This window comes from Fusarium flagelliforme (assembly GCF_020744385.1).
Source record: "Fusarium flagelliforme strain FIESC 12 MPI-CAGE-AA-0113 chromosome Unknown B0J16scaffold_2, whole genome shotgun sequence".
Lineage (NCBI taxonomy): Eukaryota > Fungi > Ascomycota > Sordariomycetes > Hypocreales > Nectriaceae > Fusarium > Fusarium flagelliforme.
In genome coordinates this window covers 5,837,115-5,855,099 of record NW_025763504.1, presented here as the reverse complement: position 1 = coordinate 5,855,099, position 17,985 = coordinate 5,837,115, and the positions used below count along the sequence as shown (strand labels likewise).

The window sequence follows — 17,985 nt, the reverse complement described above, 5'->3', positions numbered from 1 at the left end:
TTTCCGTCTCTCGCTCCTGTGCCGAGGCATTCTGGAGGCAACATCCGCGAGAAAGGAATCGAGCAGTTGCCGGCACAAAGTCCAATCACGATGTAAACCCCCATAGACAATGCGAGCATACGGAGTCTGCGTCAACTCCCCGGCCTAAAGGGGACCCCCAAACAACCGAGTTGGCGGGTTTCTAGAAGTGGACCGGGAGACGTTCGATTCCCTGGTCGTTGCCAGCCCTGCTAACTGGAGTGTCAAGGGCCCCTCCCGTCTTCGGGGCTTGCTCACTGCCGTGGCTGTCATGCCGCTTTAAAGCTACAAGATCGACATGAACTTTCGCTAGAGAAAACGCCAATTTGAACGAGGACATTGACTAATCTTGCTGAATGCTGGTGGTAAGGTACTGGTCGCAGAATTGGCGAAATCAGTCCCCGGACTATGTGGCATAATGACTGACGCGTAAGGGCGGTAACAAAAGTGATCTGGATCTGGATCTGTGTATCCAGTACGGAGTACAGCTGGTCTCTGACCGCCCTGTGAATACTGAGTCAACAATTGGACAAGACTGGCGATCTTCGAGTGAACGACAGGCACGCTCCACGTGTGCCAGATCAGTAAAGTCCCCTGCCGAGACTCGTCAGCAGCAAGCTGTCTGCCATTTCCGCTGGCGCCTTGGTGGCAAGCCTGTGTAAGACATGGATGTAGAGGGTGGTAAAGCAGCACTGTATTGAGAAGCCAACCCCCTGTCTCATCCAAGCTGCATAGCTGCAGTAGCTTTGAGCTCAACGAGTTCCACTCCCAGATGTGGTATCTGAACGTGATGGAAATCTGGAAGATGGTACCATATCAATTCACCCGGCCAAATGATGCATCATTCTTGACGCCACTATTTTTCTGATATGATACTGTTATCTGTGAGGTTGTGTGAAACAACCTGAGCAAGTCAAGCACATAGTTGTTTCGGCATTGGCACTTCCCATCTCCTCATCGTCCACTCTAGTCTGATGTTATCTTTCGGACATTGACGGCTCAAGCAAGCAGTCTCTGGTTCGAGATCAATAGTTAGAAGAGCGAACTCGAACAACGAGTTTAGTGACTTGGAGAAGCCCCATAATTGTCTCCTTTTCCAGTTCGGGGGTGGATCCGACTTCTCAGCAAGAAGAAAGCTGGAGAAGCGAGCGAGAAGAGGAATTTGGTGAGTGAGAAGGTGTCAGAGCAACAGCGTGAGAGCTGTACGACACTGTAAAGTACAGTACGGGGCTTCTGACAGGGCTGTTGATTGGTTCTCAACATACCGACTCTGTTCCATGGGTGTTTAATGGTGTTGCTTTTGCATTAAAGTAGCTTGACGAGGTACCTTGTATACGTCGGACGGCATTCGGTATCTCGTCGCCGAGTCGGGAACTGTCATGCTCTGTGTTTCTTGCCCTTGCTGAAAGAGCTACCGTTGTTTGTTTGATCATTTGTAACAGAGAGCAATAGAAACACTATAATATGGCATGATGAGGTTTCGTGTTGGAGTGAATGTTTCGATGATTAGATAATCGGATTGCGGAAGTCTGTTGACTGACACCGCCCTTCTGTTTCTTGTTGCTCAATTGGAAACAACTGGAGGCAGCTTCCTTGAGAGGGTGTAGGGAGTGTAGGTATTCGTACCTGTACCTGTACCTCTCCACACCAACGAGATCAACGATGCTGTAGCTAAATTAAGGTGAGCTAACAGGCCCAGGGCGGGAAGCTCTAAGCTGTGCCTGTACTGTACCTTGGTGGAGGTGGAGGCTGTGGGTGACTCTTTCCTCAACCCCCTCTGTCCCCCAAGGTAGCCGTAGCGGTAGCTCATTCCAATCTCATCCCCATCCCCCCAGACAGATCACACGGGCTCCCGGACGACTATCCGTACTTGCCTCACCTCATCGAGAAGTAGGTACCCCCCAGAACAGCTGTCGAAGCTTGCGCCTTCCCCTCCTCTAGCTTATCTGTCTGACCCTGGGTCTCACCTACTGTACAATACAATACATAAACCCTCCTTCCCTCCCTCATTGACCTTGCATTTCCATTTCCACTTACACTTACACCTGCATCGTACTGTCTGTAGCGTCCTATCGGACCCTCTCACCTACATCGCCTGATACTTGTAAACTCGTCACCGCTACACTCCAAACGACTACACAAAGTGTATAAGTAGCCAGACACCGCCAACTTACTTCCACCACATCGAACTTCATCAATCATCACACCCAATCTCTATCAAAATGCCCAGAATCACCGCTTCCGTTTCCAAGGTCACTCGCACTCTTACTGAGTCGCATCGCCATGCCGGTATCGCTCTCATGCCCAAGTATGCTGAGCTCCTTGGATCTTCTTCAGAACAGTCTCAGCACTCTGAGGTTAGTTTCTCATGCTTTTCCATGTCAATTCGACTCGTATACTAACAATTGATCCAGGCTCGTGGTCTTAAGACTACCCACCGTCCTACTCCTCAGCCATCTCTCTCTGGTCGCACACGACCTCTGATGCAGTCCTTCAGCTCCTCGGCAGCTTCTCGTGCTCCCGTCAACCATGTCGACACCACAGTGTTGCCCAAGATCCACGCTACTCCCAACTACAACGAGCCTCTTCCTCGTATGCCTCTTCTTCCCGACAACTACGGCCGCTACCACAGCTCTATGTCCGATGCCACCGACTTGTCCAGTGGTAACCGACCTGTCATCTTCGCTATCAACCCTGATATCGTCGTTCCCGGTGCTCCCATGGCCAACATGGATTCCACCAACATGGATAGCATAGATGTGAAGTTTGTTCACAACCAGCCATCTATCTCCACTGAGGCTGCCGCCGAAGAGAGAGACCCTGAGCGAAGCACATTCTTCAGCGACATCTTCCGCAGTATGAAGGACGATGTCTTTAGCGCTGCCCCCCAATTCAAAAGAAACTAAAGGGGTTTAAGATAAAATGGGGAGAAAGAGTCTTGGAGATCTATTAAGCGTTGTAATCTGTTTTCGCGGAACAAGGTGCGATCGCATCAACTAATAGCCATATTAGAAGTGGCTGCGCGTGGCTAGAAGCCGTTCATTTGTTTTATTTACTACGATACACCACGATCATATGAAGCCCAAAGTGGCAGACTGGAATCAATACGAATCTTTATTGACATTCAAATATGTCTTGTGAATTACCTTCGAACTGTCTGTTTCCAAATATGTCAAATCAGCAAGAGCATACCAACTCTGGCGTGAGGTAGAATTACAACCTTGCACAAGTTTTGATCAGTCTACTCGGCTTTGACAAGAGCATATTGCACAGGTCGTTGATGTCTTGAACTACATTTTGCTATATACTCCACATGTCCGAACTTAAACTTCCATTTCGCTATTTGTAAATAAACTACCTAGAGATGAGCCAAGAACGTGAACTACAAGATGGAATGACGTGCCGGGGTTGTGTAGATGTTTTGTTGTATCTATGGTATCATCTCTCGTAAAACACCACTACCTGCATTTGCTCCTTGGTAGACTCGTCTTCCATTCTTTTGACCTCCCCCTACACATTTCCCGAGCCTTTATCAATTGCCACAAGTACAGAGTCGCAGAAAACACAGCCAAATATTAATCACCAACCAAATCCTTTCCTAGCTTGAAGCTGCCCACTGTTAAGACCATCAATTGCTCTATCGCTTCTTCATGGATGGTCTGGGCTTGCATTCGTCGTTGTTGACAGGGTGGAGCATAACCTTGATAGGATAGCTTTGAGTGTTGTGCTGGTAGCCCTTGGCCCAATCGTAACCGACAGCATAAGCGAAGATGGAACCGTTCTTGTTAAAGGTAGTGGCGGTGATGCTGCCGCCGACGTTGGGGTAGCCCTTAAGACGGTGCTTGGCGTCCTTGTCCCAGAAGTGGAATGTTCCATCGGAACCGGCTGTGCTAAATGTGCCGTGAACGGGGTGGAATGAGATATCGTTGACGGCGTAGACGTTGGTAACGCTGTTGGCAGGAGGGTCTCGGTGGCACTTGAAGGAGAAGTTGGAGCTGCGAACTGTTAGCTTGATCCTTTGTAGCATGGTTTTTGAAGTTTGCTTACTTTGAATCTTTGTCCTCGACATACTGAATGGCACAGCGTCCCTCGATACTACCGATGGCGAATCCGGCAGAGTCGGTAAAGCAACTAACAACTCGAGTCTGCCATTTGAGAGGGCTCTGTAGAGTCTTGTAGAATTTGGTAGGGTTCTTGAGGTCGATGACGTTGATGTAACGATCAGCTGTACCGACAACACACAAGTTGTCGCGAACATCCATCGTATAGACTCGTTCTTGGCATGTCACTGTGGCCGCCGGTCCTTGCTGTCGAAGATCCCAGTATTTCACCGTCTTGTCCCATGATCCCGAGACGACCATGGGGCCGTTGCCGCTGTCGAAGAATCGCGCTGTTCGCACGGGCTGGTCGTGTGTGCCTACAACAATGTCCTGCTGGGAGGCAAGATCGCAGACCTTGATGTTCTTGTCGGCGCCTGCAGAAACAATCTTGGTTCCATCCTAGAGCTTGGGTTAGCCGCTACCCCCTTGTCGCATCTTCCTTGCTTCCATACCTTGGAAAAGTCACAGTTCAACACAGGCTGGCTGTGCTCGTAGACGTGTCGGCCCTGGCTCTGGCCGTTGGCAGCGATTTCGTAGATGCGGACCTTGTTATCCCAACTAGCGATGGCAAGAAAGTCGGGACCGTTAGGCGCAGGAGAGAAAGAGAGATCGGAGATGGTGTCGGTGGGAGGATCGGAAAGCGCAACATCATTCTTGAGATCGCCGACAGTGTTGCTCGTCGCCGCCGCTGAGCTTGACGCGCCGCCAAAGAGTCCCGACATGATTATAGATGTGAGTGAAAGAAAGATGGAAAGGTCGAAAATTAGTCGGTGGCTCTTTTTTCGTGTTTTCGTTGTCGAGCGACAATGAGAGACTCAGAAACAGAGATTTGTTGAGAGCTATCAATGGCTCGAATTGATTGAATAGAAGCGAACAAAACGTAAATTAGATGGACCGTCGTCTGCACCGTTAAAGTTGGTTGCGCCGCGAGCTTTGTACTGAAGACGAATAAACAGGCACGAAGGCAGCAACCCAGCCTTCTCAACGCGAGGTTCGTATTGGTTGAACCGCGCCTGAGAAAAAAAGGCAGCTACAGCCACACCTTGAAGCTTTGATCACTAGCGCCACACCTGAGCCCCATCCCGTACATAAAAATTCAAACCGAGCTCATTTTTATTTTTCTTTTCTCTTTCTTTCCTCATCCGCGCCCCTCGCTCAATAAATCGCTATTCGAAGCTTACAAACAGAGACACCGCGATTTATCGCAGCGTCTCGATTACTTTCTGGCTTTGGGGAAAGTCCCCGGACGTCTTCGTTTCGACGGAGCTTGCGGAAACGCGCCGCCATAGAAGCACAGCGGCTGACCTCGTCGCCCAGGCCCTCGCCCTGCGCCGGCCCTACCTTCCGCTACATCTTCTTGTTCAACGGCTTTGTCTCCCGGTCTTTGCTGCCCTCGGTCCTTTTGGATGAAGATATGAGTCCGCTGTCGAGGTGTGGTGAGTTCCAGACGGACGGGTTGTCTGGCAGGTGGATGGTGGGTAGACGCTTGGTGTTCGTGTGTGTGGCATCGGGTCGCTGAGGATTTTTTGTCGAGATTGATAGGCATGCGATTGCCCAGCGAAAGCTGGATTTACTCAATGGGGCTCATTCTTGATGCGAGGGGCCGGTATCCCGTTGACCTTTGGGTGACGGTCTTTCCCTTTTTTTACACTCTAAACTTCGCTGGAAGTTCTCTTGGGACAAGACCTGAACCCAGGACGAGATGGGTTGGAGTTTTTATGATGATGACCAATATTAGAGTCAAGCACTGAGTCAGGAAAACCTGGCATTGTGGACCACCAAACTATGTCAACTGAAAAACTTCAACCTTCTTGTTTTTGGTATAGATAGCTAGTCAGACTGCTTATGATTTATGCTTGTGATGTCGATGACCGTATCAAGGAGCTGCCAGTAGCAATGGAAACAACTGGCGTAAATCCTGGCCTACTTGCTTCGTGCCTGGTGTTTTGGCAGCGAGTTCCATGTTCTTGGACATGCTTTTCGTATCCTTGGCGGCTACATCTCTGGGCATTATGAGGCTGAAGAGATGGTCCGAGCTCATACCATAAGATCTCTCTTGTTCCATCTGGCCATTTGAAACCACAGCAAGAAAGAACCTGAAAGGCGATCTCTGCTCAATGAGCATCGTAATGCGCTATCGACATTGTATTGCAAGTCATGTTCACGTTTATTGTTACAGCAATGTTCGCGATCTCACAACCCAAGGCACCTAAAATGCGAGGTATGGTCTAAGCTTTAGGGTAAGAAATTTATAGTATCCTAACTTTAGTCTAAACTGGCATAAGGTGATCAATCTATCTTATCTCTAATTATGCTCTTTCCTTGACGATAACTATTTCTATGATCATCAACCTCATTTATTGCGAGACATGGAGCCTCTAGTAGAAGACAGAACCTGGTTGATGAAGGGTAGATGTCTTAGTAAAAAGGAACAGGGGCCTTAGTAGCAGAAAACAGAGCCCGGACGGGCGAGAGAAACCTTGTCTTGACGCCGGGTTGCTCGAGTTGGTGTTGGCAGGTCATCAGAAAGGTCAGAGTCATATATAAACTCGTCAGACAGCGGGAATCGGTCACCAGCGCTGCTGTTGCGCTGAGAGCGGTTCGCTGGAGTTGGCGTTGGCTGAAAGAATTAATTTCAAATTGGTATAGAATACAATTGGGAACTCATACCTCTGATGCCTCCTCATCCGGGATGGCATTCTGCCCTAGACCGTCGGTGGGCTGGAGCAGGTGGCGTCTGCGTCGCTTGAAGCTGTCAGTAACTACGTACCAACCACTCAGGAATTATTTCTTACTTGGGCTGCAGACAAACGACGACGAGGTCGTTGGGTCAGTCGACGGCGAGGTCGACCGCCCCTACCCCGAGGGGCACCGCTGGGTCCTCCACCATTCTAGATAAAATCATCAGTATACCTTACCGAACCAAACGAGAATCAATTCATACCTCAGGAGGCACGGCCTGCGGCCCGAAGATGGGCGCTGGTTCCTGCGTGCTCTGCAGCGACAGGAGACTTGGCGAAGGTTGGGCTTCTGGTGTGAAGCCCCGAACCTTGGCCTTTCGGGGGGTCCAACTGTGTTGGAGGTTTGCCCCCAGCGCGGAATACCACCCTGCACCAGTTAGGAATGATGTTGTATTGAGATTGCAAACATTTCTTACGAATCATGTCATTCTCGACTGAGCGCTTGAGACGCCCTGAGCGTCGTTCTTCCGGAGTGATCTCGTGTACTCGTACGTAGTGGTTTCGGAGCGCTGATTCTGACGAGAACTGGTGTGACTAGATTGAAATATTAGAAAATGGTTATCAAACAATTCCCAGTCCATTTATCATACTTCACTGCAGATCTCGTCTTCGCTATATCGAAACCGGCAATACAGTTCGCCAGAGTACAACTGGCGATGTCAATTTGAGATTACAGACAATACCAAAGCCATGCGTTGAATTTGCAAACGAAGACGAGCTAGGGGTTCATTATATATACATCATTATATATATATGTGTGTGTGTGTGTGTTTATCTTTTTCATTTTCCTCATTTCCCGAAGGTATTTCTTGTACTCCATGCTTGAGGGTACGCCGGAAGCAAGCATAAGACATAGGATAACCTTATGCCAGCTTAGACTAGCACTTAGGCTACTTTATTTTGGTAACCTAAGACTTAGAGTATAACTGGACCGCCAGTCAGAGGATTGTTGACGTAAATCAAGGTGCGCTTCCCCGCAAGGTGCAACTCAATGCACTTGGCAACAATACTTTGGGGAATCAAAGCAAAGCCATCTGACCCGGCCGATGGCTGATTCAGGGAAAGTTTCTTTCATAGAGTCCCGGGTAAGGAAGAAAGCCCACTGAAGGTCCTTGATTGGGGCTTCTACAGCGACCCTGTTCATCTCCACAGTACCTGCAGCTCCCTCAGGTCGTTGGTGATGCCGCAAAGCCTCACGTCGCTTTTCTTTCTGGGAGTCAGTGACTCACTCTGATCGTTCACGCTTGGAAGAAGCAAGGGTTTCTTCTTCTTGTTGTGAACTTGTTGAGTCGACTCCTTGATGGCGTGACTCATGATCTTGCGGAGAGTCACATCCTTCAGGGGCTTTGTCGTGCGGACGATAGGTGATGTCATCTTCAAGTTGTGGACGTTCGTGGACGCCAGACACATTCGTCGCAAGGCGTTTCCGTTCAGCTGAACCTTGGGCTTGTTGATTTTGGCACCGTGTGAAGACTTGAACGTCTCTGTTCTTGGCCCCATTATCGTCAGATTCGAATGCAGGCGACGGATAGCTCGATGCAACGTGTTTCGTGGGATGGCTGGCAAGTCGAATTCCACCTCGTTGCAGTGTAAGGGTGGGATGCCCTTACCAGACCAGCTTGTCGTACCATCAGGAAGTGTCATGACGCTCAACACTGAGCGCCGAACACAGAGAATACGGGGGATTGTCCTGATCGCAGTTTGTGCGAATGCTGGGGAATGTTGGGAGGCGCTGGAAAAGCTGAAGAACAGCTTTGGGTTCATCAAAAACAAGGGCTCATGGGTCTTCTTGATATGGTCACTGTACTCTCGCCAACGCTTGATCTGGCGGATGGTCTTAAGTGGCGCGTCCGTGCTTTCATCCTCGGTGTCGTGGTAAATTCGACCAGACTCGATCTCTTCGGTGTCCTTCCCCTGGGTAAGCCTCTTCCAAGTGCCCATGTCGTACCAAGTGTCAGCCTTCTCTGAAGTGGATGAGTCCCAGTCAAAGGGCAAGTCCTTGTCCCAGATCAGCTCGATGTAACCATATAAGTCCCGCACATGGTTGGACAGGATGGTCGCTGACGCTAACATGATAGCATCATAGTCGAGCTGCTGGAGGAGCCTGTTCATGGTAGATTGAACGTTCTCCACAGCGTGAGCTTCATCGAGGATCAAACGGTAAAGCTGGACGCCCTTCAGAGCCAGCTTACTCAAGGGCACAGCCTCTTCTTCAGCGAGGTCCTCTTGCAATTCGAGGTCCTCAGGTGCCAAGTCTTTCTGGCCGTCGTCGATAGGTGTCTCGGGGTTAACTCCGAAAACCCTACCAGCACCAACTGCCTCTCCTTCGTCAGTGGAGAATCGGCGGGTGAAGGTGTGGTATGGACACAGGAAGATTGTCTTCGCGGTCTATTCAACGGTTAGCGTATATTCAAGGAAACTTGGAGTAAACGAACCATAGGATCCGTGTGATCCTCTGCAAGTCGGTCGAAGACAGCCTGTGTGTCCTTGAGGTTACCAAGCGTTGAGGACTTCCTGGCGGGGTTGGTGCAGCTATCAGGCGTTTGATAGCAAACATAAATGTGGAAGTATCCTCCCCACCATTCCGCAATTTCCTGGTAGGTTTGATCCAAGACGCTGGAAGGCCACATCTAGACGGTGGGCTTGAAAACCCTCTCATCCTCTTCGACGGACCAGGGAGCAATGTTCCATTTGTCGATGCTCATCTGGGTTGAGATCCTAAGAGATGCAAGCATTGTGTTGGTTTTGCCAATGCCACATTCGCTAGTTAGGAGAGCGGCGTGCATCACGCTTTCCAGCTTCAGATGGAGATCACAAGCATCTGCAATGAGTTGGTTCGGTTTGAGCTTCTTTCCAGGCGCGTGTTCGGGATTAAGCTCCAGGTTACGCCAATCTGACATACCAAGCTTCTCACAAACCTCCTCAAGTTTGTGTGGTGGTAGGAACTCGCCCAGCATGTTTTGAATGCCAATGAACTCTTTCTTTTCGCTGGACTCTTCAGCATCCGTCTCCTCTGAAGCTGTCAGAGCTCCGACCTCACTCTGGAGGCGGTGCTGTCCGGCTGCTACCCGGTCTTCGCCACTCATATCCCCATCACCCATGTACAAAGTCTCCAACTCTTCACGGGGCAGCGACCTGTCGTAGGCGACGTGAGCCCTCTTCAGGAGGATCTCACGGAAGAGTTCCAGCTCCTTGGGAGACGGGTAAGCTAGAGGCGGCAACTTTGACCTCATGCGCTGCTCCTTGGCGTATTCGAACGGGTCAGTGCTCGGGTTGGCCTGTCGCAGAGCAGCCGAAATGCCGGTGGTGGTATACTCAGCCAACACACCCAGGTGGTCGTTGACTTCACCAGTGTTGGGGTCATAGCTATAAGCCCCAGCGATTTCATCACCAAAGGTATCGGCGATGTCCAGTTTCGAGGCGAGCTTCTCACCACCAGCAGCCATCTCGTCATCCCAGTTGCCGCCGAGGATACCCTTCTCGGCCTCTAGAGCGCGTAAGACGGCAAGGTCAGACTCCTCGTCGCGATCGCGCTCATTCTCTTCGACAGCGTCTCGGACAAAACCTGGCCAATTTTCAACACCCTTTGTGGTATCTTTCTGGGTAATGTTGGCATGTTTTAATCGTCGTGCAAGATGGCGCTGTAGGCAGACATTGGCCCTGAACCAGTCCTCATGAGAAAAACCCCAAATGAATTCTTCAGGCTTCTCGGGGGTTTCGATAAACGATCGAAATCTGTTGGGGAAGTGACGAAGTATGGCGAAGAGCGTGGCAACAGTGCTTTGTAGAGTGTCGATATCTGCAAGAAGGGGGCAGTCCTCTTCTTCATCGGCAGCAGTCATGGCTCGGGCGGTATCTTTCCAGACGGTTGTCGCCCCTGTGCGCAGTATTCGCTGCCGGAGATTCTCATGATCACGCGGCAGACTGGCGACCAAAGTCCAAAGATCTTCCGCGTTATTCTGTCGCTGTGCTCTGGTATTGCATAAAAAGTAATATACTCAGCCAATACCCCCAAGTGGCCGTTGACTGTCAGTTTATGATAGTTTAGATGATCATTTAGGCTAGTTTATTTTAGCATCCTAAGCCTTAGAGGACCCGTAGGCTCGCATGTTCGATAGTATTGAGTGTCGAGCACCACTCTCAACAACACGGTGGAGCAGTGATGTCTGCTTTTGTGCTGCAAAAGGGTTTGATGATACCTTTCCTGGACCAAGGTCGTGCTCCATCGTAAGGTGAGGTGGCTTCTGTGCAATATCTCCGGCGCCGACCCAAGCTTTCGGCGAGTAATGAGCGATGAGGATCAAGATTGATGCATCATCCATCCTTGCAGCCTCGTCAATAATGACGAGATCAGGTTCGAATGCGTCTCGAACAAGCAGAGGAGTAGCACCAACAGGAGTAGTGGCCACAACGCCATTGTGGTAGGAGCTTCACATCCGCTTTGAGGCCTGTGTATTCCTCTTTGCTGAGAACCTCGCCCGCCTTGATGCGGTTCAGGGTATCTCTAAGCCGCGAGTGGCTTAAGGATACGATTCAAACCAGTTCGTACCCGGCTCTGTGGCCCAAAGATGGGTGTGTGCGCCCCCACTTGGAGCCCAAGTAAACTTGGGCTTGGCCCAGAGTCAGGGGTTCTACCCCGAATGTTTGCCTTTCGGGGGTCCAGTCATGCTGGAGATTGGCACCAAGTGCCGAGTACCAGCCTGTATAGCCAGTTAGTAAATAATTCTGCTTGTATTCTTAAATACTTCATACGGATCATGTCGTTTTCAGTCGCCCGGTTCAGGCGACCGGGGCGACGCTCCTCGAGGACAAGGTCGTGGGCATTCTTGTAATGGTTTCGTAGGGCGGACTCAGACGAGAACTTGAGAGTCTGAGAAACAGTTAGAGTCTGGAATTGGAGCAATTGAGAATTATTTTAGAATCATTTACCTCGGAGCATAACTAGTCGTCCGCATAGCGGTAACGACAGTAAACCTCGCCAGGGTTGATGAAGGGGCGTCCGTCAACGTTGGTGCGGATCTCGGGCAGAAGACGTTCATCTGGACGAACGCCTCCGTTCAGATATGCGACATAGGCTGCGTGTTCCTTGTAATTAACCGTTGCTGCAGGCGCGGGTACGTATAATATATATATATATATATATATATTTGTGTGTGTGTGTGTGTGTGTGTCATAGCTGGATATAATGGTTGCTGTTGCAAAAAGCATAACAGCATCATAGTCCAGCTGCTGAAGGACCCTGTTCATAGCTGATATGGCGTTCTTCACAGTGTATACTTTGAGAATCTAGCTTCCTCGACTTCCAAGTTGGCCCCTCGGGCAGGTCAAATCGCAGGCTCAATCCTTCGCAGTGTATACATATATCTTGTTGAGGCGTGGCAAAGAAAACCAGAAGGTCTTGGGCGGATCCCAGTTGATGCTGTGACTATATCTTTGATGAAGATAGACTTCTGGCAGAGGCGGGTTTGATCCACACCGATGCCATGAGCCCAACGCGAGATGTCGATCGTGTTATAGTCACGCTCAGGGAGGCGGAAACTGATACGCACATGGAGAGAACCATCATCAATATCCTTTATGAGACGCGCTTCAGTAGGACTTGGAGCACTGATAGCCTTATCGTTGATGGAGACAAAGGCAGAGAACTCAGTAGAGAACTCGCCGCGGTTTTCACGAACACTCAAGCTCTGCAGCCTTTCTCGACGCTTCTCCGGATCATGGATAATCTGACTACCAGGTTAGTTTTCGACTAAATCTGGAGAACAAGATACATACTGTCTCTTGAACGGCGTCTTGTTCACCGCCGTTTTCTTCAAAGATGACAAAGGATTGAATCATCACCTCACACTGGGCAACAAAGAAAACGTCTTCTAAGGCTTAGGGCGCCAGATAAAGTTCCCTAAATAGTAGCCTAAGCTAGCATAAAGTGACTAAAATATTTCATCTCTTATGCTCTCGGAGGCCAGCTCTGGTCTGCATCATGCGACTAGATGAGTAGTTAGATAATACTATTGGCAGATAAGAGCGGTCACGGGAACTGAGTTACCATTTTGAATCGCAACGCGGAACGTCAAGCGTGACTGACTTCAAGGGCATATTGTATTGTTTGATGGGATTGACCTTCGAAGAGAAGCGTATCGCTGCTCGGGCGTGGGTAAACTCGATTTGAGCGAGGCATTCACGCTTCGGGTGCTGGGGGTTCACATTTTTCTGGTACCAAGCGATGATCTGGTCCAGTGCCTCAATCTCGTTCCACCCATGGTGAAATGGCATGATATCATTGTAGAAGAGGTCGTTGACAGGAGTCGTGAGTGGCTTTCTGGATGCTCTTCCATATAGCGACTGGCGAACTGATGGAAGGACTTGTCGCGGTTGGCACGCTTTGCACTCCTGGCGGTTGTGTCATCTTGGATGATCTTGGTGCAGAGTTTGTTGAGAACCTCAGAGGCGATAAACTCCTCTGTCAAGTTGGCCTTCTCAACAGTTTCTTCCCGTCTGGCTTCGATGGCGTGGGATTTGACTCCACCCTCAAGAGGGTAGAGGCGCATGATGTCAGATGAGCCCGTGTCCGAGACCCCTAATCTCGGAACGTACCAGTCAACGCTGACGAAACGTTTCAACCCCAACGTTGTTGTTTAAGATGTATAATACCTTAACCCTTTTTGCTGGAGCCTCCACCCTACCCTGCTCATCTTTGACAACGTTCTTGAGGCCAGGAAAATGGTCAAAGATGTTATAGGTGGTTGTAGCCTTCAAGTCAAAAGCCAAGGTGTAGCGGTAGGTAGGCAGCTTGACTTTCCTGGGTGGGTTGAGGGTTGGCTATAGGAGGGTACTTTGCAACGTTGACGGTAAACGACTGAGCCTTGAGGGTCTTGTTTGAACAGTCCCTTTTGAGATTGATCGCCACGAAGTTGTCCTTCTCACGAGCAATTTACTGAGTCAAGGTGTCATCAGAGCGGTGTATGGGAGTTTGACGATCTTGCCTCTGGGATGGTGATTATCATGGACCGGCAGGTGGGTGTCAGAAGAATCATCCTCTAAGGCTTAGGCTACAGAAATAAAGTAGCCTAACTGCTAGCCTAAGCTTGCATAAGGTGATCAAATTATTTCGTCTCTTATGTTCTCGGCGGCCACTTCTTCTGAAACCCTGACGGACGGAAACCATGTGGAATTTCTTGATTGACGGAATCGATACAGTGGCGTCTGAACGGATACTCAGTCTTGGTATCGTTCATTGGAGTGGGAGTAGGTACTGAATCAAGTTGTCGAAACAGTTGCGTTTCTTGTTTGTACAGAGTCCTGATCCGCTTCTTGTACTGTTCGTTGCCGCTGTGGTCAGATTCAGCGAGACGAAATTTCGAACTCAGAATCTTCTAACGGGCGACGAAGTAGCTGAAAGCAGTTGTCATTGAAGTGCTCAAGGGTATCTGCCTCCAACAGAGATCTTCGGAGAGTTCGATACATCTCGTGAAACGCCGCTTCGTGATCCTCAATGGTGGCAGTGACGGTGGCGTTTTCAATCTTGATATCACAAGGGTCGCCGCTTTGCGGAAAGACATCTTCCCGGCCTTTCACTTTCAAAATTAGAAGATCCTTGGTGGGCTGGAGAAGCTTGATGATAATCGCCTTGCATGTGACTGCACCATCGATTCCCGGATTGACTGTTCCCACATACTGCGGGTCAACGTGGTGTGCGGGAGGAAAGTTGGAGCCAAAAACAAGCGCAAGCCTCCGGCGCACAGCCATACATGGAGAACAATGTCAGGGTTTCCATTAAGTAGGATTTTCCATTAAGTAGAATTTTCCAGATCCTGCCACGCCTGAAATAAAGTGAAGTCGTTCGTGGGACTTCTCCATGTCATAGAGACATTGTTTCATTGGTGTGGTTAGGTTTTGGAAGATTTTCTGAATGGAAGATGGCCCCTGCTCATCTTTGACAACGTTCTTGAGGCCAGGAAACTGGTCAAAGAGGTTGTAGGTTGTTGCATCCTCCAAGCTGAAAGCCAAGATATAACGGTAAGCAGCTTGACTTTCCTAAAAAGGTCGAGGGTTAGCCATAGGAGGGAACTTGGCAGCGTTGATGGCAAACGACTCAGCCTTGAGGGTCTTGTTTGAACTTACCGTTGACCTGATGGGGTGTGTGGTATGATGGTTGAAGTCAAAAACAACGCGATAGTGGTGAGGTAACAAGTGCGGGGAAATGCTTGAATAACTTTTGTGGGCGTGAGATCAGGGCGTGTGCTGAACTGTGGGTCCACATTCTGCAGCCACTTCAGAATAGGTACTAAGGCAGGTAGTGTATCGTACTCAATGAACAGACGGTTTTTCGATACAGCCTTATCTTAGATATGAGAGAGTGGTGCGATGATAAGAACTAGGTGATATTGCGATACAACCTCGTCTTAGGCATGAGAGAATGGTGTGATAGAGAAGAGAAGTGACAAGGAGATCTAACGCCAACGTATCCGTCAGGCTCCACTTGTAGAACGTCCGGAACATATCCGTACATAACTACCTAGGACTTAGAAGTCTACCGGGCTATCAAATCGCTTAGGCATGTTTAGGCGCTAAAGCTTAGAGTAGACTATCCTAAAGATTAGGATAGTCTACTCTAAGTCTCGTCTTTTCTTTGACCCACCTGCTCGAGTCTGATATTGTAGAATATGCAGCAGTAGCAGAGGGGAGGCTTTTGAGGGAAAGAACAACAGCAAGCATCGTTGTTTAAGAAAAATAACGTAGAATTTCCTACATAACGCTTGCTGGATCATTTTGGTGTAGCCAGGCGGTAGTGCTCTGATTGTTCACATCGTGGAATTGCGTGAATGGCTCCGGTTGTTCTTCAAGTGGTGACTCAAACAGCCAGTGATTCTAACGTAGGTGCAGTGGGGGATGCTTGAGCCGATATAGATTCCAACCGCTTCGCCAGTGCTGTCGGTGACAAGGTTGATGTAGACACCCCAGAAGCTCCTGTCGGTGTGCAGCAAATCCAGGAGGTCGGACGGGCGTAGGTGTTCACGACCAAGGGCAGACATTACTTCCAGGGGTATAGCCATAGAATAAGACTCTCTCATCTTTAAAATCTTGAGCCACTGTAGAAGATTCCGAAAACCGACTGAAAGTGCCCGTGCTTTGAGTTCCTTGACTCCGAGTTCTGTAGGGTCGATTGTGTCTCCGGACTCCTTGGTATGCTGCACCATGATTTGCGATGCAGATTTTAATCGTTCAGTATTGATCTTGACAATAGGAAGTGATACGCCGGGGCTGAGAAATGGGGTAATATCCTTGGGGGGTCTTGCACAATTGCCCGTAGTCGTGTCATCCAGGATTTGGTCTGATCATCTGGGACTTCTGGCTTTTCTGGCTCGTCACCGTCTTTGATATTCTTGGTCAGATCGACGAGTTCGTAGGGGCCGACTTTGCCCAAGTCTTCCTCATAAAATTCGACGTGAGTTTCGGGGGTAGGGCAATGTCTTCGTCGTTATCATGATCGGGGGTAGAAGGAACGATTTGATGAGGATTGAGGGAAAGAGCGTCGCCGTTGATGTTGGCAAGGCTTGCCATCCGCCTTCGCTTGATTTGCGGAACAAGAGGGGCGTCAGAATCTGTTTCTAAAAGAACATCCTCGTGAAGCTTAGGGAAGGATTGGTGGAAACACCTTCAGAGTCCGAACCATCCTCGATGATCCGCCTGAGTCCCGTCTAAATGAGAATCATAAAAGTCAGCTCAGAGTCTTAGGATACGGGAAGGAAATGATAGCCTAAGGCCTCGACTAAATGACATAAATTTACTTACTGGTTTCGTCTCTTATACATCTCTGCTGCCGAGTGTTTCCGTCCCCTCGGGATGTAAGAGTTCCGGGCATGGTTGGTCGAGACGGTGAAGAAGCTGAGGCTGATGTGTAGGAAGAAAAGGAAAAGGGGACATTGGAATCCATTCCATTTTTGCCGGTCCCGGATGTCTTAGATATGGGTAGGAGCGAAGAGAAGAAGGAAGAGATAGGAGGAAAGAGCGTTCTTATAGATGAAGCAGGACGGTCACGATTGCCAATTGCCATGAATATCAAGGTAACTAGGAAGAAAACAGGCAACAGTGAATCCTGCAAAGAAGATTACCTTGAGGCAACAGAGCTTGGCTAATAGGCGGTTTGCATTTCCAAGCAGGTCTTGTTTGGCAATCCGTCGCAGTGCCATCCATCCATACCCAAGCAGGTAAGTAAAAGAAAAATTATACTCTACTTAGGTTACTAAAATAAAGTAGTCTATTTAGCCTTACTCTAAACTTGTATAAGATAAATAAATTGTTTCGTTTCTTATGCTCTTGGCGGTGAATTCTTCTGATATCCTGACGCCAAGGAAGATACAGAGTTATCTCAGTTAAGAGAAGCGTCGTGCTGCAGAGTACAGGGAATACCTTTGGGAGAAATCGCATCTATACAATGAACAGTTGGATTGTCTTCGTTTGCGAACTCGACGCATAGCTCTGGCATCAATGTCTACAACCCCAAGATAACATCGACAATTGCCCGGACTCAGAACTGCTTGAGGATGTAAACATTAAGAAAATCAAAGACTATACCGTAGCAGGTTTTATTGAACATGTCATTAACCAATAGCTAAATTATTGATTCAGGATCTCATTGTCACGTCCTACGAGCAGTGCCAACAGCTGGCATATCTGTAAGGTAGGCAGCAGTTTTTCAGCCCACAAAACATTCCGTAGTCATTTCAACATTACATGAACTAGCTGCTTTCCTTTTCCTTTTCTTCTTCGTTTTCTTGCTATGTCTTGATCACATTTCAACCCGTTTGCATGAGCTGCATCTCAACAAACTCACAATAACGTCTCAACGCTTCCGCAAACATGGCGAACGGCCAGACGAGATCCTTTTGCCGCCACTTGCTACGAACTTTGCTGGGAGTGTAATTCTTTACCCTGAAGAACGGTCACACTGCGGCTTACTGCCCAACTCGGATCTGCGGCAACTGTTCAGAACGCGGCCACACATCTGGTGAATGTCCTCTTGACGAGTTCCTGTGTTCCACCTGCGGTAGAAGCGGTCACGACTTTTTCAATTGCCCTCCGATCAGTGTAGATGCATGGTGCAACATCTGCAAACAGTTTGGGCA

The 17,985-nt window shown here is 49.1% G+C and overlaps 4 protein-coding genes across 4 annotated transcripts; 1 reads left to right on the top strand and 3 right to left on the bottom strand.

Annotated features, from left to right (window-relative positions):
- Positions 1 to 2,100: 2,100 nt before the first annotated feature.
- On the top strand, positions 2,101 to 3,315 carry B0J16DRAFT_83425 (uncharacterized protein). Its single transcript, XM_046134541.1, has 2 exons — positions 2,101 to 2,375; positions 2,433 to 3,315. Exons 1-2 carry the CDS (start codon positions 2,241 to 2,243, stop codon positions 2,922 to 2,924), a joined length of 627 nt encoding a protein of 208 aa, XP_045987551.1. The 5' UTR covers positions 2,101 to 2,240; the 3' UTR covers positions 2,925 to 3,315.
- B0J16DRAFT_83416 (WD40-repeat-containing domain protein) lies at positions 3,290 to 5,097 on the bottom strand. The gene is made up of 3 exons (XM_046134540.1): positions 4,571 to 5,097; positions 4,066 to 4,517; positions 3,290 to 4,013 (listed from the first exon to the last, which is right to left on the bottom strand). Exons 1-3 carry the CDS (start codon positions 4,838 to 4,840, stop codon positions 3,656 to 3,658), a joined length of 1,080 nt encoding a protein of 359 aa, XP_045987550.1. The 5' UTR covers positions 4,841 to 5,097; the 3' UTR covers positions 3,290 to 3,655.
- A 2,571-nt stretch (positions 5,098 to 7,668) lies between these two features.
- Positions 7,669 to 9,574, bottom strand: B0J16DRAFT_83399 (uncharacterized protein). Its single transcript, XM_046134538.1, has 2 exons — positions 9,295 to 9,574; positions 7,669 to 9,247 (listed from the first exon to the last, which is right to left on the bottom strand). The coding sequence occupies exons 1-2, from the start codon at positions 9,487 to 9,489 to the stop codon at positions 8,000 to 8,002; spliced, it is 1,443 nt and encodes a 480-aa protein (XP_045987549.1). The 5' UTR covers positions 9,490 to 9,574; the 3' UTR covers positions 7,669 to 7,999.
- On the bottom strand, positions 9,272 to 10,819 carry B0J16DRAFT_83410 (uncharacterized protein). Its single transcript, XM_046134539.1, has one exon. The coding sequence runs from the start codon at positions 10,699 to 10,701 to the stop codon at positions 9,490 to 9,492; it is 1,212 nt and encodes a 403-aa protein (XP_045987548.1). The 5' UTR covers positions 10,702 to 10,819; the 3' UTR covers positions 9,272 to 9,489.
- Between the last annotated feature and the right edge of the window lie 7,166 nt (positions 10,820 to 17,985).

Bases quoted from the DNA above. Each gene is read 5' to 3' on its own strand.
- B0J16DRAFT_83416 (XM_046134540.1), bottom strand. From the start codon at position 4,840: ATGTCGGGACTCTTTGGCGGCGCGTCAAGCTCAGCGGCGGCGACGAGC. The intron at 4,518-4,570 runs GTATGGAAGCAA...CCCAAGCTCTAG, and splicing joins TGAACTGTGACTTTTCCAAG to GATGGAACCAAGATTGTTTC. The intron at 4,014-4,065 runs GTAAGCAAACTT...AACAGTTCGCAG, and splicing joins GTCGAGGACAAAGATTCAAA to CTCCAACTTCTCCTTCAAGT.
- B0J16DRAFT_83399 (XM_046134538.1), bottom strand. From the start codon at position 9,489: ATGTGGCCTTCCAGCGTCTTGGATCAAACCTACCAGGAAATTGCGGAA. The intron at 9,248-9,294 runs GTTCGTTTACTC...ACCGTTGAATAG, and splicing joins AGGATCACACGGATCCTATG to ACCGCGAAGACAATCTTCCT.
- B0J16DRAFT_83425 (XM_046134541.1), top strand. From the start codon at position 2,241: ATGCCCAGAATCACCGCTTCCGTTTCCAAGGTCACTCGCACTCTTACT. The intron at 2,376-2,432 runs GTTAGTTTCTCA...CAATTGATCCAG, and splicing joins AACAGTCTCAGCACTCTGAG to GCTCGTGGTCTTAAGACTAC.
- B0J16DRAFT_83410 (XM_046134539.1), bottom strand. From the start codon at position 10,701: ATGACTGCTGCCGATGAAGAAGAGGACTGCCCCCTTCTTGCAGATATC.